We start from the raw sequence: 23,248 nt of genomic DNA, 5'->3' as shown, positions 1-23,248 counted from the left end.
AGACTGGCTCGCTGACCTCTCGGAATCTCTCCACCTGGAGAAGATTAAGTACGCCACCCGAGGGTCAGAGGAAGGCTTCCTGGATACTTGGGGGCAGTTCGTCGGCCTGTTCCAAAACCTGTTCAAGGCCAGCAACGAGGAGTAAGCTTGGAAAAAAGAGATAGATGAGGAATCAAAGGACTGCGCAACCTGTGGAGGGGGGCGGAAGGAAGGTGGGAAACCACAAGAGACGAGGAAGGGTGCTGAAATGAAATGAAATGAAATGAAAATCACTTATTGTCACAAGTAGGCTTCAAATGAAGTTACTGTGAAAAGCCCCTAGTCGCCATATTCCGGCGCCTGTTCGGGGAGGCTGTTACGGGAATTGAACCGTGCTGCTGGCCTGCCTTGGTCTGCTTTCAAAGCCAGCGATTTAGCCCTGTGCTAAACAGCCCCTGCTGAAACAGCAGGGGGCTGAAGACAATGGGGGGGGGGGGGGCGAGAGGGATCATAGACCGATCCAGAGGGCAACGAAATGTACATAGAGTTAGTTAAATGAAGTGTCATAATATACACCAGTATATCATGGTGCAGACACACACTGATGGACACACAGCAAGACCAATCAACACACACAGCACCGCAGCCAATCACCAGTGAGAGCACACGCACTATAAAGACAGAGGGCATCAGTGTTCCTGCTCATTCGGGATGCAGCCTCTCAGAAGGACAGAGCTTACAGCATACAGCACAGATCTTCACCATGTGCTGAGTGCATCGACTGGTTAGGACAGGCATAGGTCTTTAGTTTAATCTAACATCGCGTTAACCCACAGTGAAAGTATGTTCAACAGTTTCTAGCTTAATAAAATGGTGTTGTACTATTTTAAGTGTTGGTGGCCTGTATATGTTCCACGGATCCAGAGCACCCAACACATCATGAAGGACAAAATAAACCTCTCTGTAAAATAAAGTAAATTAGCGGGGCAAGAAAAATGTAATATATATACGCAAAACTGTTTATAAATATGAGAAAAGCCAATAAAAAGATTTTCAAAAAAAAAAAAGTCCAACCAGCAACAATACCAGGCCCAAGGGCAGCACGGTGACACAGTGGTTAGTATTGCCGCCTCACTGTCCCAGGTCCGATCCCGGCCCTGGGTCACTGTCCGTGTGGAGTTTGCACATTCTCCCCGTGTTTGTGTGGGTTTCGCCCCCACAACCCAAAGATGTGCAGGCTAGGTGGATTGGCCACGCTAAATTGCCCCTTAATTGAAAAAATGATTTGGGTCCTCGAAATTTAAAAAAAACAATACCAGGCCTGTCGGTGTGAAACATCAATGCTGCATGTTAAAGGACAAATATGAGGCGATCTTGAAATTTAAACCTCATTACCGAATTAAATAACAATGCAGATGGATTTCTGGATAACTGGTTTATTGCCATTTCCAATAAATATCCTGAGATATGAATAAAAACATAAATAAATCATAGAATTTACAGTACAGAAGGAGGCCATTTGGCCCATCGAGTCTACACGGCCCTTGAAAGAGCATCCTACCTAAGACCACACATCCACCCTATCCCAGGAGCCCATCTAACCTTTTTTCTTGGACACGAAGAGACAATTTAGCATGGACAATCCACCTAACCTGCACATCTTTGGATTGTGGGAGGAAACCGGAGCACCTGGCGAAATCCACGCAGTCACGGGGAGAAAATGCAAACACCACACAGACAGACACCCGAGGCCGGAATTGAACCCGAGTCCCTGGAGCTGTGAGGCAGCAATGCTAACCACTGCGCCACCAAATTAGAAAAGGACTAAAGAAGCAATTGATAAACTCTCGGTAAAATTCTGCAGTATTTACCTTTTTAGTGAACTGCTTTCAGGTGTACCTTGAGAGATTGTTAACCTACGCAGAGATTGACATCTGCCCTAGCAACTGGAAACGGATTGTGTTGGGGGCTATCCTGCTGGCATCGAAGGTATGGGACGATCAAGCTGTTTGGAATGTGGATTACTGCCAGATCCTTAAAGATATCACAGTGGAAGACATGTGAGTGTCTAGTTCAAATCCATTCAATGGTGATTGTGAAGCACTGTAATGCTCTTCTTAATTTTCCAATCTCAAGAAGCTTTCCCATCACTGTTCCTCAGAATTTAACTTTTGGACTGTCTCACCTTGCCTCCTTCCAATCATCCTGTTTATACCTAGTTTGACTCTTACTACTTCCCTCCCTTCAATTGTTGTCTGTGTCACACCAGCAATGGGTGGCAAAGCCCTCCTCCTACGCTGAGATTATATTGGTGGACTGGGCCATCGCCACTGAACCTGATTCTGATAACACATATAGGAATTTCAGCAGGGATCCTGGATCATAACCAGAAACCCTTGCCAACTTTTTCCATTTTTCCCTTCTCTGACCTTGCCTCCAGGGGCACTTGTGTTTGTACACTCTGATCCTTCCGGTCAAACTGCGAATCATTACCGGCATCATTACACTTCTGTTTTCTCTTCCTTTTGCTTTAACTTCCCAAATCTCTCCTTATGTGAACCCTCCTCTCTATTTAGTTTAAAACCCTCTCTACAGCCCTAGGTACACGGTTTGTCAGTACACTGGTCCCAGCGGGGGTCAGGTGAAGACCGTCCAAACAGTACAGCGGTCTCTGCCCCCCAGTACTGCCAGTACCCCATGAATCGAAGCTCATTTCTCCCACACCAATCTTGAGCCATGCATTTAACACTCTTATTTACCCCATGGCATTTTGCTCATGGCTCAGGCAATAAGCCAGAGATCAACACCTTTCTGAGTTTTCTTAAGTTTAGTCTCTAGCTGCTCATACTCCCTATGCAGAACCTCTTTCCTAGCCCTGCTTATGTCGTTGGTTCTCGTACGTAGCAGGGCAACTGAATCCTTCCCCTCACACCCCAGGTTCCTCTCCAGTCCTGAGTCAATGTCCTTAATGTTAGCACCCGGCAAGCAACACAGCCGTTAGACCTTGTGCACTCAGCTGCAGAGAATGAATGTAACTAACCACACAATATTCTCTACTTCAGTCCCTTGAGCCTGCTCCATCCTAGACCTGCCTTGATGTCTTTTTCCTGCATCGTTCCCTGTCCCTTGATCGCTTTAATATCTAGAAATCTATCGCTCTAGAACATAGAACATAGAACAATACAGCGCAGTACAGGCCCTTCGGCCCACGATGTTGCACCGAAACAAAAGCCATCTAACCTACACTATGCCATTATCATCCATATGTTTATCCAATAAACTTTTAAATGCCCTCAATGTTGGCGAGTTCACTACTGTAGCAGGTAGGGCATTCCACGGCCTCACTACTCTTTGCGTAAAGAACCTACCTCTGACCTCTGTCCTATATCTATTACCCCTCAGTTTAAAGTTATGTCCCCTCGTGCCAGCCATATCCATCCGCGGGAGAAGGCTCTCACTGTCCACCCTATCCAACCCCCTGATCATTTTGTATGCCTCTATTAAGTCTGCTCTTAACCTTCTTCTCTCCAACGAAAACAACCTCAAGTCCATCAGCCTTTCCTCATAAGATTTTCCCTCCATACCAGGCAACATCCTGGTAAATCTCCTCTTCACCCGCTCCAAAGCCTCCACGTCCTTCCTATAATGCGGTGACCAGAACTGTACGCAATACTCTAAATGCGGCCGTACCAGAGTTCTGTACAGCTGCAACATGACCTCCCGACTCCGGAACTCAATCCCTCTACCAATAAAGGCCAACACTCCATAGGCCTTCTTCACAACCCTATCAACCTGGGTGGCAACTTTCAGGGATCTATGTACATGGACACCTAGATCCCTCTGCTCATCCACACTTTCAAGAACTTTACCATTAGCCAAATATTCCGCATTCCTGTTATTCCTTCCAAAGTGAATCACCTCACACTTCTCTACATTAAACTCCATTTGCCACCTCTCAGCCCAGCTCTGCAGCTTATCTATATCCCTCTGTAACCTGCTACATCCTTCCACACTATCGACAACACCACCGACTTTAGTATCGTCTGCAAATTTACTCACCCACCCTTCTGCGCCTTCCTCTAGGTCATTGATAAAAATGACAAACAGCAACGGCCCCAGAACAGATCCTTGTGGTACTCCACTTGTGACTGTACTCCATTCTGAACATTTCCCATCAACCACCACCCTCTGTCTTCTTTCAGCTAGCCAATTTCTGATCCACATCTCTAAATCACCCTCAATCCCCAGCCTCCGTATTTTTTGCAATAGCCTACCGTGGGGAACCTTATCAAATGCTTTGCTGAAATCCATATACACCACATCAACTGCTCTACCCTCGTCTACCTGTTCAGTCACCTTCTCAAAGAACTCAATAAGGTTTGTGAGGCATGACCTACCCTTCACAAAGCCATGCTGACTATCCCTGATCATATTATTCCTATCTAGATGATTATAAATCTTGTCTCTTATAATCCCCTCCAAGACTTTACCCACTACAGACGTGAGGCTCACCGGTCTATAGTTGCCGGGGTTGTCTCTGCTCCCCTTTTTGAACAAAGGGACCACATTTGCTGTCCTCCAGTCCTCTGGCACTATTCCTGTAGCCAATGATGACATAAAAATCAAAGCCAAAGGTCCAGCAATCTCTTCCCTGGCCTCCCAGAGAATCCTAGGATAAATCCCATCAGGTCCCGGGGACTTATCTATTTTCAGCCTGTCCAGAATTGCCAACACCTCTTCCCTACGTACCTCAATGCCATCTATTCTATTAGCCTGGGGCTCAGCATTCTCCTCCACAACATTATCTTTTTCCTGAGTGAATACTGACAAAAAATATTCATTTAGTATCTCGCCTATCTCTTCAGACTCCACACACAATTTCCCATCCCTGTCCTTGACTGGTCCTACTCTTTCCCTAGTCATTCGCTTATTCCTGACATACCTATAGAAAGCTTTTGGGTTTTCCTTGATCCTTCCTGCCAAATACTTCTCATGTCCCCTCCTTGCTCGTCTTAGCTCTCTCTTTAGATCCTTCCTCGCTACCTTGTAACTATCCATCGCCCCAACCGAAACTTCACACTTCATCTTCACATAGGCCGCCTCCTTCCTCTTAACAAGAGATTCCACTTCCTTGGTAAACCACGGTTCCCTCGCTCGACGCCTTCCTCCCTGTCTGACCGGTACATACTTATCAAGAACACGCAGTAGCTGATCCTTGAACAAGCCCCACTTATCCAGTGTGCCCAACACTTGCAGCCTACTTCTCCACCTTATCCCCCCCAAGTCACGTCTAATGGCATCATAATTGCCCTTCCCCCAGCTATAACTCTTGCCCTGCGGTGTATACTTATCCCTTTCCATCATTAACGTAAACGTCACCGAATTGTGGTCACTGTCCCCAAAGTGCTCTCCTACCTCCAAATCCAACACCTGGCCTGGTTCATTACCCAAAACCAAATCCAACGTGGCCTCGCCTCTTGTTGGCCTGTCAACATATTGTTTCAGGAAACCCTCCTGCACACACTGTACAAAAAACGACCCATCTATTGTACTCAAACTATATCTTTTCCAGTCAATATTTGGAAAGTTAAAGTCTCCCATAATAACTACCCTGTTACTTTCGCTCATATCCAGAATCATCTTCGCCATCCTTTCCTCTACATCCCTAGAACTATTAGGAGGCCTATAAAAAACTCCCAACAGGGTGACCTCTCCTTTCCTGTTTCTAACTTCAGCCCATACTACCTCGGAAGAAGAGTCCCCATCTAGCATCCTCTCCGCCACCGTAATACTGCTCTTGACTAGCAGCGCCACACCTCCCCCTCTTTTGCCTCCTTCTCTGAGCTTCCTAAAACACCTAAACCCCGGAACCTGCAACATCCATTCCTGTCCCTGCTCTATCCATGTCTCCGAAATGGCCACAACATCGAAGTCCCAGGTACCAACCCACGCTGCCAGTTCCCCTACCTTGTTTCGTATACTCCTGGCATTGAAGTAGACACACTTCAAACCACCTACCTGAACACTGGCCCCCTCCTGCGACGTCAAATCTGTGCTCCTGACCTCTATACTCTCATTCTCCCTTACGCTAAAACTACAATCCAGGTTCCCATGCCCCTGCTGCATTAGTTTAAACCCCCCCCAAAGAGCACTAACAAATCTCCCCCCCAGGATATTTGTGCCCCTCAGGTTCAGATGTAGACCATCCTGTCTGTAGAGGTCCCACCTTCCCCAGAAAGAGCCCCAGTTATCCAAAAATCTGAATCCCTCCCGCCTGCACCATCCCTGTAGCCACGTGTTTAAATGCTCTCTCTCCCTATTCCTCATCTCACTATCACGTGGCACGGGCAACAATCCAGAGATAACAACTCTGTTTGTTCTAGTTCTGCGCTTCCATCCTAGCTCCCTGAAAGCCTGCCTGACATCCTTGTCCCCTTTCCTACCTATGTCGTTGGTACCAATGTGGACCACGACTTGGGGCTGCTCCCCCTCCCCCCTAAGGACCCGGAAAACACGATCCGAGACATCACGTACCCTTGCACCTGGGAGGCAACATACCAAACGTGAGTCTCTCACGCTCCCACAAAATCTCCTATCTGTGCCCCTGACTATAGAGTCCCCAATTACTAATGCTCTGCTCCTCTCCCCCCTTCCCTTCTGAGCAACAGGGACAGACTCCGTGCCAGAGGCCCGTACCCCATGGCTTACCCCTGGTAAGTCGTCCCCCCCACAAGTATCCAAAGCGGTATACTTGTTTCTCAGGGGAACGCCCGCAGGGGATCCCTGCACTGACTGTTTTTTCCCAGTCCCTCTTACAGTTACCCACCTATCTCCAATCTTTGGTGTAACTAATTCCCTGATGCTGCTATCTATGACCCCTTCTGCCTCCCGAATGATCCGAAGTTCTTCCAACTCCAGCTCCAGTTCCCTAACTCGGTCTTGGAGGAGCTGGAGATGGCAGCACTTCCTGCAGGTAAAATCAGCAGGGACACTAACTGCATCCCTCACCTCAAACATCCTGCAGGAGGAACATTGCACTCCCTTCCCTGCCATTCCGCTAACTTTCTACCAAGATCTGGCTAACAACTAAATTAAATTTTTATAAAAAATAATAATAATATAATAAAATATGGTACTTATCTCAGACCAATGGGTTTTATTATTAGGTTAGAGGAGGAGGGCGGGTGGGAGACACTACACGTGTAGTGTCTCGGGTTTCCTCTCCACCAGAATTTATTGGTGAGGGTCTTCCCAGACGTCCGCGGGTCGACTTCCTGTTCCCGCCTAAAAAACTAATTTTTAAAAAAAAAGAAGAAAAATTCTCAGCTCCTGCTGAAATTGACTAACCAGCCAGCTCCACTCCCGCCAAAATCGACTGGCCTGCCCCTGCAAAGACAAGTGCTTTTAAAGGTTGGCTTACCTCCCTGCAACCTCCTTCCGCAATGCTCCCGCTGAAACTGACTCACCAGCTGTTCTCACGCCGAAATCGACTGGCCTGCCCCTGCAAAGACAAGTGCTTTTAAAGGTTGACTTACCTCCCAGCAACCTCCTTCCGCAGTGCTCCCGCTGAAACTGACTCACCAGCTGCTCTCCCGCCGAAATCGGCTCTATTTCGTTCTTACAACCCTCTGGAGTGGAGAATGCAAAAGATTCTCCACACCCTTGAGTGAAGCAATCTCTCCTCATCTCGGTCTTAAATGACCTACCTTTTATTCTGAGACTGTCCTCTGGTTCTAGTTAACTCCAACCAGGGGAAGCATCCTTCCTGCATTTCCCTTTTCAAGCCTTGGTTCAAGAATATCACCTCTCATTTTTCAAAACTCGAGAGATTAATTTCCCAGTCCCTTCAATTTCTCCTCATAGGACAATTGCGCCATTCCAAGAATCAGTCTGGTAAACCTTTTTGCATTCCCTCAATGACACGTATGTCCTTTCTTGGATAGAGGCGGTGAAAAATGTTACGGTTGTAACACTCACCTGGGCAATGCACCTGCTGGCTCAGACACGGGAAGCACCACATGGCAATTCCTGGAAAGAGATAACCAGACAGCCGTGTTTTAAACCCACCTCAGATACTTGAGCTGCAAGCCATTCATTGATTTCCCTCACTAGGCTGTGATTGATTGCGCACACCCACCCACGCACAGACAGACACGCATACACACAGCTGTCATCTTTGCTCCATTCAACTTCCTTCACGCTTCAGTAACTCTGAAGCGCTCTAACTGCAATGCTTATCCTCCGGATCTTCTATATTTCAATAAGATCTTCCAACCTGTTTAACCTTTCTTCGTAATGTAAATCTTTTATCCCAATATGAGTTGTGTGAAGATTGTCAGGAACTCACCGAGGTTGCTGAGACAGTATCTTCCAACCCCACGACTGCTACCATCTGGAAGGACAGGAGCAGCAGATACATGGGAACTCCACCACCTGGAGGTTCCCCTCCAAGCCCCTCACCACCCTGATGTGGAAATATATTGCCATTCCTTCACTGTCGGTGGGTCAAAATCCTGGAACTCCCTCTGTAACAGCATTATGAATGTACCTACATCACATGGGCTGCAGCAGCTCAAGGACAATTGGGGATGGGCAGTAGTCTAGCCAGCAATGTCCACATGCCATAAATAAATTTTTAAAAACAACTGGATCCTTCCCCTCTCACTGAAAGTTCCTTTCCAACCCTGAGCAGATATCCTGAACCCTGGTACCAGGCTGCAACACCACCTTCTGGGCTCTTTCTCTCGGCAGCAGAGAACTGTGTCTATCCCTCTGACCATATGGTCCTCTATTTCAGATAGGGTTGCCTTGAATCATGCTGGCGTCCACCAGCTCCCACATAAAGCAGAAGCAATACATCACCTTACCTGCCATTTCTATTGTGCGTAAATTCATTTACTGTTAACAATAATAATAATCTTTATTGTCACAAGTAGGCTTACATTTACACTGCAATGAAGTTAATGTGAAAAGCCCCTAGTCGCCACATTCCGGCGCCTGCTCGGGTACACTGAGGGAGAATTCAGAATGGTCAATTCACTTAACAATGATGTGAAGCAACGGTGCTAACCACTGCGCTACCATGCATTAATTCATAATTCATAAACCCCACAACTCTGGATAACTTTATGACAGCTAGTAAAATTTACCACTAATAAATTACTAATAAATTAACAGCAACTAATAAATTACCCAGATTTCAGAAGATAAATCCGAAAAATACACCGCAACCAAACACTTGTCTGTTCTCCTGCGACATCACAGTTTGATTTTCTCAGACCGCAGTTGATCCACTCAGGAACCACAGACTGACCTAGCTCTACGATGTCTCGCTGCACCCTCTCCCCAGCACTCTACAATGTCTCGCTGCTCCCTCTTCCCGGCACTCTGTGATGTCTCGCTGCCTCATTGCTCCCTCTCCCCGGCACTCTACGATGCCTCGCTGCCTTACTTCACCCTCTCCCCTGCGCTCTATGATGTCTCACTGCCTCGCTGCACCCTCCCCCCGGCACTCTACAATGTCTCGCTGCTCCCTCCTCCCGGCACTCTATGATGTCTCGCTGCTCCCTCTCCCCAGCACTCTACGATGCCTCGCTGCCTTACTTTACCCTCTCCCCTGCGCTCTATGATGTCTCACTGCCTCGCTGCACCCTCCCCCCGGCACTCTACAATGTCTCGCTGCTCCCTCTTCCCGGCACTCTATGATGTCTCGCTGCTCCCTCTCCCTGGCGCTCTGTCCCAGCTGCTCCCTCTTCTCTGCGCTCTATGCTGTCTTGGCTGATCCCTCTCCCCGCTGTTCTACGATGACTTGCTGCTCCCTCTCCCTGACACTCTATGATGTCTCTCTGTTACCTCTACCCTGGCACTCTATAATGTCTTGGATTCTCCCTCGCCCCGCTGTTCTACGATGACTTGCTGCTCCCTCTACCCTGGCACATGTCTCTCTGCTCCCTCTACCCTGGCACTCTACAATGTCTTGGATGCTTCCTCGCCCCGCTGTTCTACGATGACTTGCTGCTCCCTCTACCCTGGCACATGTCTCTCTGCTCCCTCTACCCTGGCACTCATGTCTCGCTGCTCCCTCTCGCATGGTGATCTACTATGATGTCTCCCTGCTCGCTCTCCCCTGCTCCTCTATGATGGTGTCTCTCTGCTCGCTCTCCCCTGCCGCTCTACGATGTTGTTTCCTCCTCCGCGCCGCCCCCCCCCCCCCCCGGCAGCAATGTACGATGTGTCGCTGCTATCTTTCTCCCGTCGCTCTACGGTGTCTCGCTGATCCCTCTCCCCTTGCACTCTATGATGGTGTCTCGCTGCTCCCCCTCCCCTGGCTCTCTACGATAGTGTCTCTCTGCTCCGTCTCCCCAGGCTCTCTACGATGATGCCTCGCTGCTCCATCTCCCCTGGCGCTCTACGCTAGTGTCTCTCTGCTCTGTCTCCCCTGGCTCACGACGATGTTGTCTCTCTGCTCCCTCTCCCCTGCCGCTCTACGATGGTTTCTCGCTGCTCCGTCTCCCCTGGCGCTCTACGATGGTTTCTCGCTGCTCCGTCTCCCCTGGCGCTCTACGATGGTTTCTCGCTGCTCCGTCTCCCCTGGCGCTCTACGATGGTGCCTCACTGCTCCCTCTCCCCGCTGCTCTACGTTGGTGTCTTGCTGTTCCCTCTCCCCAGGTTCTCGACGATGGTGTCTCGCTGCTCCCTCTCCCCGGCGCTCCACGGTGGTGTCTCGCTGCTCCCCTTCCCCAGGCTCTCTACGATGGTGTCTCTCTGCTCTCTCTCCCCTGGCGCTCCACGGTGGTGTCTCTCTGCTCCGTCTCGCCTGGCTCTCTACGATGGTGTCCCTCTGCTCCGTCTCCCCTTGCTCTCTATGCTAGTGTCCCTCTGCTCCGTCTCCCCTTGCTCTCTACGATGGTGTCTCTCTCTACTCCGTCACCCCTTGCTCTCTACGATGGTGTCTCTCTGCTCTGTCTCCCCTTGCTCTCTACGATGGTGCCTCGCTGCTCCGTCTCCTCTGGCCCTCTACAATGGTATCTCACTGCTCCTTCTCCCCTGGGCCTCTACGATGGTGTCTCTCTGCTCCTTCTCCCCTGGGCCTCTATGATGGTGTCTTTCTGCCCCCTCTCCCCAGGCTCTCTACGATGGTGTGTCGTTGCTCCCTCTCCCCTGGCGCTCCACGATGGTGTCTCGCTTACCCTCCCCCCAGGCTCTCTATATGTTGTCTCGCTGCTCTGTCTCCCGTGACCCTCTACGATTGTGTCTCGCTGCTCCCTCTCCCCAGGCTCTCTACGATGGAGTCTCGCTGCTCCCTCTCCCCAGGCTCTCTACGTTGGTGTCTCTCTGCTCCCTCTCCCCTGGTGATCTACGATGGTGTCTCGCTGCTTCCTCTCCCCTGGCTCTCTACGATGGTGTCTCGCTGCTCCCCTTCCTGAGGCTCTCTACGATGATGTCTCGCTGCTCCCCTTCCTGAGGCTCTCTACGATGGTGTCTCGCTGCTCCCCTTCCTGAGGCTCTCTGTGATAGTGTCTCGCTGCTTCCTCTCCCCAGACTCTCTACAATGGTGTCTCTCTGCTCCATCTCCCCTGGCTCGCTACGATGGTGTCTCGCTGCTCCCCTTCCTGAGGCTCTCTATGATGGTGTCTCGCTGCTCCGTCTCCCAGGCTCTCTATGATGGTGTCTCGCTGCTCCCCCTCCTCCAGCTCTCTACGATGGTGTCTCGCTGCTCCCCCTCCAGCTCTCTACGATGGTGTCTCGCTGCTTCCTCTCCCCAGACTCTCTACAATGGTGTCTCTCTGCTCCGTCTCACCTGGCTCGCTATGATGATGTCTCGCTGCTCCCCTTCCCGAGGCTCTCTACGATGGTGTCTCACCGCTTCCTCTCCCCAGGCTCTCTACGATGTTGTCTCACTGCTCCCTCTCTCCTGCCGCTCTACATTGGTGTCTCGCTGCTTCCTCTCCCCTGGCCCTGGACGATGGCATCTCGCTGCTCTCTGTCCTCTCATGCTGTGTAAGATGTCCTGCTGCTCTCACTCCCGAGGTGCTCTGCTAGCCTGTCTCACTGCTCGCTCTTTTCCCTCGTATTGTTTTGGTGTCCCACTCCTTGTGCTGATTTTTGGTCTATCACTGCTCTCTCTACCCTTGTGCTGTGTTACATGCTTTTTATCTTGCACTTTTTAGGTCAGACACAAGTTTCAAGGGGAGCAACTATTTATACTGCAAGAGAAAAGCATGTTGATTGGTTGGCAGGTTGGCTTTAATTGGTCCAGGCCATTGCCATGCAGAATGCACCAGGGAACATGTTTTTGTTTACTTCAAGAAAAGTGCAATGTTCCTTTTGCCTGCATTCTCCATACCTCCCAACATAATTCTGATCCCTCATCCCTGAAACCATTCTGGTATACCTCCTCTGTAACCTCTCCAAGAACTTCGCAGTCTTCCTATTATGTGGTGCCCAGAATTGGATATATTTCTTCAGCTGGGGTCGAACTGGTATTTTATATAGGTTTAGCATAACTTGCTGTTTGTGTGTCTGTTTTGTGGGTGTGTGCGCATATGTGTGCGCTCACACAATATTCCTGATGGTCTCCACTTACCTCCTGCAGGAATGAGCTAGAGCGCCAGTTTCTGGAACTGCTCCAGTTCAACATCAACGTGCCCTCCAGTGTTTACGCCAAGTATTACTTCGACCTACGTTCCCTCGCAGAAGCCAACAACCTTAGCTTCCCACTGGAGCCACTCAGCAGGGAAAGAGCGCACAAGCTTGAGGTGAGCGGCTATCACTGTGATTCACCAGCAGTGCCACGTGACTTATTCGTGTTGCATAATGTTTTTGTATTTAGACAGTCTTGCCAAAAGTTTGTTTGTCGACATGGCCCTGTGAGAATTTTGCTTTCCAACAGCGTACTTGTGTCATAATATTGTATAATTCTGAAAAGAGAAATGTGAGCACCCCTGGTAATAAGCCACAAGGATAAGAGAGATCTCTGGTTAAATCTGCTATCTGTGCTGATCTCATTGATCATAATAGATCATTCGTCTTGAGCCTGTGCCACTCGAGGGTGCCTGTAGGCATTTTATAATTAATGATCCAATTCTTGGGGAAAGAAGGAATCGATTTAAGGTTTCCACTCATTGGGCAGTATCTTGTTGAGGCGTCAAGAGTCTCGCTTGCCGGCTACAGAGCCAATGAGAGACCCATGCAGCCTTTTTTCGGAACGGCCTACCAAACAGACAGTGGTGAGAGCAGCGGCGGATCTACCCCTGGAAAGAAGACCCCAGGGGCAGATGTCTCGCCGACCGAGGACTGCCAGCAGCACTTGTGTTCAGCGGTGTCACTGGGGAGGCCTTGACTGCTGCCGGGGAGCAGGCACTGTCGTCCCCAGGATCGCAGAGTGACCCAGGCCACTTTCCTTTGATTCCCACTTGAACACTGGCATGTGCAGATGACAGGTGAAGGCGAGCTGTTGTTTTCAGGAATGATCTTTCAATAGGCACTCGTGCGAATCACACATGACAAAAGATCATTCTGGCAGCAGGGTTACTGGCCTATATGGAACTATGTCTCAGTGAGAACTGTCCAGACGCACATTGATCAAATTGTAAAGAAATAAGTGGCTGCAAGACAAAACATAGTGACAGCAGCAGAATTCATTTCTTTCAGCAAAGCTTTGTAACTGGAAATATTGGAAGATTGTTTAAAAAAGGAAACAGGTGTCTAAAGAACTTACTCAACCTGTAATACAACCTTCAGAGCCTGATAACTTTGGTACAAAGTAGGGGCTGGTTTAGCACAGCGGGCTAAATAGCTCGCTTGCAATGCTGAACAATTCCAGCAGCACGGGTTCAATTCCCGTACTGGCCTCCCCGAACAGGCGCCGGAACGTGGCGACTAGGGGCTTTTCACAGTAACTTCATTGAAGCCTACTTGTGACAATAAGCAATTATTATTACCATCATTAATACCCCTCAATTTGGAGGCAAGCATCCAGTCCCCTATTCTCTGTTTATTTTGTTCTCACTTTGTCAGCACTAGCCAAGAATCAATTCTGTTTCACCTCTCTAAAGTATAGCTTTCCATTTGCTTTTAGATATGGTTAGAAACCGTATTGTGGTTAAACCTGCAATATTAAGCGAAATGCAGGCACCTGATGCAGCCATATTGGAAGGTGTGCTGATTATGGCCGAGCATCATTTTTGAAATATAATTTTAAACATTTATCACTTAATGTTTAGTCAACATACACATATCTATACTTCAATATTCTTGACTTTTATTATGGGCCAGGGTTTCGAGAACACCAAAGTGTATCATGGAGTTCACCTGACCCATAACTTTTAAAAGATTTTGGTTATGGAGAGCATAATACAGGCGTGATGCAACAGAGATCTAAAGTATTTTTAAACAAAACGTTTATTATATGAATCCAGTTAACATTTAATAAACTCACAGTAAACATCTTGGGTGGGATTCGCTCATCGTGGGGCCGGGCCGAAGAATAAACGCGACCGGTGCGAATCGCGCCATGCTGTCCCCGACGCCGGGACGTGATTCTCCTCGGAGCGGAGAACTGTCGACATTGGCGCCGGTGTGGTTGGCACGCCGTAGGTTGGGGGCTGTTCTACGCGGCCCCCCTCCTCCGCCGATTCTCGGCACGGAATGGGCCAAGCGGCCGGAGAAGAAAACCCGAGTCCTGCCGGTGCCATTCTAATCTGCTCTCAGCTGGCGGGACCTCTGCGTGGAAGGGTTCGGGAGCGGCCTGTGGGGGGGGTGATCAACCCCAGAGGGGGCCTCCGTTGTGGCCTGGCCCGCAATCGGGGCCCACCGATCGGCGAGCTGGGGGCCTCCTTTCTTCTGCGTCGGCCCCTGTAGCCCTACGCCATGTTGTGTCAGGGCCGGCGCGGAGAAGGAAGCCACTGCGCATTGGCGCCGGTGCCACTGTGCATACGCAGCCCTCGCGGCGCCCAGTTGATGCCGGGATCAGCAGCTGGAGCGGAGTGGGCTGCTCCAGTGCCATGCTGGCCCCCTGTAGGGGCCAGAATTGCTGATCCTGAGGCCGTGTTGACACCGTCGAGAAACGCAACGGCGTTTCCGACGGCGTCAACACTTAGCCTGAGGATCAGAGAATCCTGCCCCTTATCAACTACCAACACTGATACCCCCTCCAAAGATACAGTACTCTATAGGTAACCCTTAGTAACTTTCCTAACATCCATAAGTCAAAGACCCTTTTTAACAAAGATAGTAGGTTTGCGTTCCTTACAGAAATAGGTATCACTTTGAAATGATCAAGTCATCTGGAGACATTCTTTAGCATGCAGAAAGCGAGACCAAGATACACCTCCTTGGTTTGAATGCAGCTCTCCAACTGAAAACAAAACTAAAACTCAGAGCCAAAAACAGCTTCCAGCTCAACACAAAAGTAAAAAGCAGAGCCCAGCTCCACCCACGCACTGACATCACTGCAGCCACTTGAGAAGACAAACATTTCTTAAAGTGACATTCCCATGACACTTTCATGATGTGTCCATAGCACACAGGAGGCTTCGGAGATTGGTGGAGATGTTGGCGTAGTGGTGTTGTCACTGGACTAGTAATCCAGAGACCAGAGTACACTGGGGTGCCAGGTTCAAATCCTGCCACTGCAGATGGTGAAATTTGAATTCAATAAAAATCTGAAATTAAAAGTAGTGATGACCATTGCAGTTTGTCATAAAAACCCACCTGGTTCACTAATATCCTTTAGGGAAGGAAATCTGCTGTCCTTGCCTGGTCTGGCCTACATGTGACTCCAGACCTACAGCAATGTGCTTGACTCACAGCTGCCCCTCTAGGCTAATTAGGGATGGGCAATAAATGCAGGCACAGCCTGCGACACCCACGTCCCATGAACAAATAAAAAAATCCTTTATTTCTGAAGCGATGCTCGATTTTTTTCATTCTGCATTGATTTGTTGATAAGATTATGGTTTATGTCTGCACTCAATTGCAAAAACAGGTTATCTTGATTCTGTAATTAAAAGCAAACATGAACCATAATCTGTTCATATCAGTGAACTATGATAAAGATAAAGTAAGTGAGATGCTTTCCTATTGCTTTGAGATTCTGGTGAATTATGAGTGTAATGGTGTAATGTCCTTTTTACATCTATATAAATGAGACCTAAAAAATGACTTTGGATTTGTGTTTATTGTCCCGTGTACCGAGGTATAGTGAAACGTATATTTCTGTGAGCAGCTCAACAGATCATGAAGTACATGAAAAGAAAAGGAAATGAAAGAAAATACATAATAGGGCAACACAAGGTACACAATGTAACTACATAAGCACCGGCATCGGATGAAGCATACAGGGTGTAGTGTTAATGAGGTCAGTCCATAAGAGGGTCGTTTAGGAGTCTGGTAACGGCGGGGAAGAAGCTGTTTTTGAATCTGTTTGTGCGTGTTCTCAGACTTTTGCATCTCCTGCCCAATGGAAGAAGTTGGAAGAGTGAGTAAGCCGGGTGGGAGGGGTCTTTGATTATGCTTTGATTTGAAGCATGCTTAAGTAGCTTGAATTGATTCAGATGCAGCTATTTTAGATTTTATCTGAGATTACCGGTGATCATATTATTGCCGATTACAGCACTGGTTGATCAGCTGGGTGTAGTAATCATTTGAGAAAATACGTGCATCTCTGAGGGAGCAAAATGGTCACTTTTCACCGATGCAGCTGAAAAGATAAATGAGTAATGATGCAGGTATTCATGACAGGACAGGCTTTTTACAATCGGCACACAAGTTGATTGTACTGCAATGGGGAGCTGTTTGTGTTATTTCCTTTGTGGTATCAGCTAACGCCAGATAATTTGAACTCCGTGCACTGTCCCAGGGTCAGGTAAAAATAATTGTCGTTGTCTGAGCTCGTCTTGCTTGACCTGAACAGGTGCTTATTTCAATCCCAGTCATCTGTCTGTCAAGGATACAGCTTGTCTCTCTCTCTACACACAAGGGTCAAGGCTTTCCAAATGTCGCCTTCAAACACAAGAACAGCTTCCATGTTGTGGCACATGTTTAGCTAATGATGCTTTGGTTTGGTGAGTTCCTGGTGCTGGCTATGCTTCCACAGAACTGTGTTGAAGGGTGTTTGGACTAAAGCTCCCAGTGAATGCGGAAGAATGGCGGGGTGAATCATTCTCCTCTATTCGGAGTAGGGGAACCAAGGTTTATGAAATGTTACAGAACAAGTCAAGAGTCTGAAGTGTCCATCACTTCAGAAGGCATCTAATGACCATATAGAGAATTCATAGAATTTGCAGTGCAGAAGGAGGCCATTCAGCCCATTGAGTCCGACCGGCCCTTGGAAAGAGCACCCTACTTAAGTCCACACCTCCACACCATCCCTGTAACCCAGTGACCCCACCTAACCTTTTGGACACTTAATTAATTTACCTAATTCTACCATCTCTTTGAGACCGTTTTACAGTAATTTCTATACTATATAAAGAAAAGTTTATTCTTTTACTGGAAGCAGTCTCTGAGTTGTTTGTCTACGATAGTGATAAATGGGGCAGTGTTTTGTTCTTCAGATTATTATTATTATGCAACAAATGAACCCAGGAGCTTCTGAAATGGCTACGTTTGTGAAGATAATGAATATATGAGTCAGCAGGCCCCAGTTTAATATGCCAGCCTGGGCTGAGGTGGCAGATCTCCACCTGGGGTGGCGATAGGGGGAATGCAATTGAACTTTGCTTCCCTGTATTAGGCAAGTGGAAATCGAGCCTGATTGCTCTGCGATTAATGCTTCTGGGAAGTGTATGCGTGAATGTTGGGTGAAAGCTGTATTTGTGCACAGCTGAGACTCTGAACTGCCCCCATGGTTGAATAGTCACCACTCACTGTAGATTCGCACATGAATAATGGCAGCTTAGATGCGGTACTGTTGGGAGGTCATCTGGTGCTTATCTTCAGGAAACAAGCGGGGATGGGGAGAAAATTGGCAAAAGAGATAAACGCAGTTTCAACATAATGAGGAACTTTTGCATTCACTGTACAGCATTCACTGTACAGAGCTCAATTAGAGCCAGGTCTGATTGCATCAACCAAAGTCACATCCGAAAGTATGTTTTTGTTTTATTCGTTCATGGGATATATGTATCACTGGCCAGACCAGCATTTATTGCCAGCCCTTGAGAAGGTAGCGATATGCTACTTTCTTGAATTGCCGCAGTCCATGTGTTATAGGAACACCCACAGTGCTGTTACTTCTCTTCATAAGATGCATGTTGCAATGCTTCAAAGATGCGTCCTAGATCTTTTGAAACTGATAAATATAGTATTCATGAGACTAATAGCAATTTTTTATAGCTGCTTCCACTAATAATAGATAGATGTATTTATGATTTTAAAAACAGGTTAAATGGATAGGGGCAACAGGTGGGGAGGTGGATTTGAGACCAGGAAAAGATCAGCCAGGATCTGATTGAATGGCGGAGCAGGCTCGAAGGGCTGCATTGCCTACTTCTCTTAATTCCTATGTTCCTATCTAATAATAGCCCTGCAATTGACCCACTTACATGTCTAGTTTCCAAACCAGAAGTTTGCAGTGACCAATTTCTTTTTTAAGTGCGATAAACCTAGTTATTTGTGCCTATACGCAGTGTATTTTGCCAACTGACAACTTTTAAGTGTGAAGGAGGAGTTCATAGAATTTGCAGTGTAGACGGAGGCCATTCGGCCCATCAAGTCTGCACCGGCTCTTGGAAAGAGCACCCTACCCAAGGTCCACACCTCCACTCTATCCCCATAACCCAGTAACCCCACCCAATACTAAGGGCAATTTTGGACACTATGGGCAATTTAGCATGGCCAATCCACCTAACCTGCACATCTTTGGACTGTGGTAGGAAACCGGAGCACCCGGAGGAAACCCACGCACACACAGGGAGAACGTGCAGACTCCGCACAGACAGTGACCCAAGCCGGGAATCGAACATGGGACCCTGGAGCTGTGAAGCAATTGTGCTATCCACAATGCTACCGTGCTGCCAAGGGTCAAAAGTCATAATTATTAACACCAGTGGCAGCTGTAGTTCTGACTGCCTGAATAACCTTCAGTAAAAGATCACCTATAAATGGAAAATGAGCCCATGACACACTCCCAAAGTTTCAAAGTTGTTTGCTCAGTTGTGTTCTATACTCTTTGCTGAACCTCTAACCTTTGTCGCCTTTGAATTTTGCAGGCACTATCCCGACTATGTGAGGACAAGTACAAAGACTTGAGGAAATCTGCTCGGAAACGCTCAGCCAGTGCCGATAATCTGACTGTGATCAGATGGTCCCCGGCCATCATTCCCTAACAGTGGGCAATTTTGCTTGAGTACATTTGCTGTCATCCATCCAGTTTTTGCCTGGGGGGAGAAAAAGAGACTTTTAAAGACTTTGGCAAGATGCCTTTACAGTGCCTCCATCTTGTGTAGCACAGGAAAATGGAAAATCTCATTGGAGAAAAAAAGTATGATTTTGTGAGAAAGGACTGTCATATCTAGCATTTTCACTGCCTCTAACCCCCTTTAAAATGGGTTTTAACGCGGGGGCCACACAATTAATGAAAAAAGGGGTGTGGAGATGGAAAATTGAGGAGAAAGAGCATAATTTTAAGCAGTCGGCCTGTTCGCAGGGAAGGTGCGGGGACACGTGGAGAAGTAAGAGGTTTGCTTTCAACGTGGAGTGGCAGTGTTTTAACTTAATTTATTCTAAAGGTGTGACTGGCACATTAATGGCCTGCCGGAACAAAGGTTTCACGGGTGTGTCAAGGTGAGAACCACTGGTGTGAAATGTCACGTGATGGTGAGCAAGGATCTGCTGCTGTATTTCAGAATCCACGTCAAGGTGCACTGAAGGCTCTATTGCGCCCATACCAAACACCAAGGCAGTTCTCCCCCTGGAGAGCCCTCGGTGTTTTCTCAGTCCTCTGAATAATCACCATAAGATGCCCCCAACCCTGGTGCACATGTCTTATGTCGGTCTTTCACACACCAAAACAAAACACACCCTGGCGGGCAGTCCCTAGTCAAATGCCCTCAGTATATTCCACAAGAAACCACACATTGGTGTTTTTGTCCCAGTGCATTACCTTCTTTGCGCTTTTGGTACAGTGCTCTGTATAGTTCAGAGGCTGTTACGCAGCACAGGATTCCTCTATCCACATTAGGGTATCCACTTCTATTTTCATATTGTTATTCATTTTATGGATATATTCAGTGTTTTTTTTATAATCTGTCATTTCCTAATGTATGACTCTTCACCTTATATTAGCATGAACATGCGGCCACTATAGTAAAAATTTTGTATATAAATCAAAAAGCATTCTCATAATTTTATAGATCGTTTTGCCTTTTGTATGCTTTTCAACTCTGTGTTACATCACATGCAGCCAGGTTTTGTCATGTGTCTGCTATTCCAAGAAACGTGGTCTGAAGGGGGTTAGATGCAGTCAGGTTGCTCTTCTGTTCTGATGCGCTATTCATGGACCTCAATAGTACCCTCTTCTGGATGTTTTCAGAATTTATTTTGTATGATTCCTTACTAAGCAAATTATTATACTACACTTTAGTCTGTCACACTCAAATCAAGCTCATTTCTGTGTTGTTGGTGCACAATTTCAGTCAAAAATGGATCGAAGAACTGGACTATCCATAAAACATAATTTTGTATTTTCTACTGGACTGATTGCAGTGTGGGAGTCTGGTGGAAACTGAAGCACAGATAAAACTGCACATACTTGTTGATGGAGAGTTTCAGGTCCTTTTTATAGGCAAGCACCCACTTGCAAGCATTTCCTTTTCACAGAAATTAACCATTGAAAATGCAATGTGCCCTGTTGAGGGAAATAAATGAAAGTATTGGAGCACGGGGCAAATTAACACCAACATCTTTGTCAAAGCTAAGCGTGACTCGGGCATTGCATTCATTGATTTTTCCTTTCAATTACATTTTACTTGAGGGAATCAAATTGTGGTGAACCAAGTATAGAAATCCCATAAAATGATAAAAGACATGAAAATGATTTAACTGCATTGCTGCAGTGGCTGAGAGGGTAAAAATGCACTCCACAGTTTAGTACAAAACCATAGAGACCAGGGATGGAGTTAGTAGTTTGGGTGTTCCAGCTGATGCCGCATCCTGGATAAATAAACACAAAATATGCAGGTGTTCGGCTATTTAGTTCTTTCCAGTGTCCATTGCTGGGAACTGTCTGGTTGGCGACTGAAGACAGGGTTGGTCTGCCCAATCTCGTGTAAAGACTCACTGTTGAAATGAGGTGCAGGAGAGCTGCTGGCATCCATGGAATCGTTCCCTCGCAAAAGTCAATGTCTTCGGGGAAAACTAGGATTTAAAAAATAAGTTAGTTGTTTTAATTATTAAATCAGTACTTAAAATTCCAATCTATTTTGACCAAGATTTTATGTCCAGATTAATATTTTACACCCTTGCTAATTAAATCAGTGGTTTAATTTTTTTGATACACAATTTTCCAAGTATTTTAGGGAGAACGATCATTGTGTTAGCATTACTGCGAGTGACTTTTAGTGAGATGAACATTGAAATCTGTAATTATCTGAGTACAAGTGTACTTTTGTGAAGTTTATTAAACTTGTCAAAGATTGTATAACCTATTTATTGTATGTATGTACATACAGTCTGATGCTTACTTAAAATGTAAAATGGTCTCAGTAGAATCTTGCTCAGTCTGGTTTAGATTGGCGATTCTTGTTTAGCCTCGTGCACTGGACTCTACCTCTGTATAGAGAGTTTTTCCCCAATCTTTGGTTAGTTGGAACAGATGAAGCTTTTTTTTGTGACAAATTGATTATGTACCTTGATTATGTTTCTTGTGCTGGGAAAATCTACTGTCGCTATTTTTTCAGATTGATTACTGATGTGTGAAACTGGGAAAAAAAACAGGCTTATGTGGAGCATTTGGTTTCTTTGTATTAATGAAAACAACAGTGCTTTGCATTTTTCTCCCTTTTTGTTCGGTCAACTTTGCCAAATACAAAACCGTATCTTTGGATAAACTGCACAATACCAACAGATGTTCTGGACTGCCTCTCATTCTCAAACAAGCAGTAATCTGCCAAAGGGCTGCACCCTGCTTAGAAATGTGGGTAAACACTGATTATTTCCCATTGCTTCCCATTACTGTGACGGTGAATGACCATTTTAATAAAGATAGGTGCCAATTTGCTTACACCCTGCATATTTGTGCTTATTCAAAAGATTGTATGAGAGGAATTCTCTGATGGACTCTTCCAGAGAGGTATATAAGGTGACAGATTTATAAATTAGCTGTTCTCATGATGTAATCAGAATTTTGGCTGTGTGCTTGGAACTAGAAACTGAACTGGACTAGCCATATAAATACTGTGGCTACCAGAGCAGATCAGTGGCTAGGAATCCTGCGGCAAGTAACTCACCTCTTGACGCCCCCCCCCCCCCCCCCCCCCCCCCCCCCCCCCCCCGCCCCCAATCTACAAGGCACAAGTGAGGAGTTTGATGGAATACTCCCCACTTTCCTGGAGGAGTGCAGCTCCAACAACACTGAAGAAGCTCAACACAATCCAGGACAAAGCAGCCCGCTTGATTTCTACTCCTTCTACAAACATTCAAACCTCCACCACCGATGCACAGTGGCAGCCGTGTGTACCATCTACAAGATGCACTGCAGTAACTCGCCAAAGTTCTTCCAAACCCACGACCACTACCATCTAGAAGTACAAGAGCAGCAGATACATGGAAACACCACCATCTAGAATTTCCCTTCCAAGCCACTCACCATCCTGACTTGGAAATATATCGCCATTCCTTTGCTGTCACTGGATCAAAATCCTGGAATTCCCTGTTTAACAGCACAGTGGGTGTACCTATACCTCGTGGACTGCAGTGGTTCAAGAAGACCGCTCATCTTCTGCAGGGCAACTAGGAATGGACAATAAATGGCGGCCTAACCAGCGATGCTCACATGCAGTAAAATAAATACAAAATATACTACCTTTGATATCCTTGGACAGATCTCGCTTCATCTCCATGCCTTGTTAACTTTAAACACTAACGGTTTATTTCAATACTTCCTCCTTATCAATTTTCAACATTTTGGTGGCAAGAATGTTCTCCCTCATCGAGGCCTGGGCAGCATCTACCTTCTTGGTAACGACCTTTTTTAAAAAAAAAATGCATCTACATCATTGTTTTCCCCATTCAGCCAGATTTCCCTCACTGAGATTTTTGCTCCTGA

At 47.0% G+C, this 23,248-nt stretch overlaps 1 protein-coding gene across 1 annotated transcript in view; it reads left to right on the top strand.

The window, feature by feature from the left end:
• Positions 1-22,204, top strand: part of LOC140424834 (cyclin-Y-like) — a 272,509-nt gene extending 250,305 nt beyond the window's left edge. The window contains 3 exon segments of the mRNA XM_072508309.1: positions 1,873-2,039; positions 12,575-12,737; positions 19,194-22,204. Of these exon segments, the coding sequence (XP_072364410.1) occupies positions 1,873-2,039; positions 12,575-12,737; positions 19,194-19,310 (447 nt within the window). The 3' untranslated portion in view covers positions 19,311-22,204.
• Positions 22,205-23,248: the final 1,044 nt, after the last annotated feature.

This window comes from Scyliorhinus torazame, chromosome 6 (assembly GCF_047496885.1).
Source record: "Scyliorhinus torazame isolate Kashiwa2021f chromosome 6, sScyTor2.1, whole genome shotgun sequence".
NCBI lineage: Eukaryota > Metazoa > Chordata > Chondrichthyes > Carcharhiniformes > Scyliorhinidae > Scyliorhinus > Scyliorhinus torazame.
The sequence above is the reverse complement of the archived record's forward strand: the minus strand, read 5'-3'. Positions and strand labels throughout refer to the sequence as shown.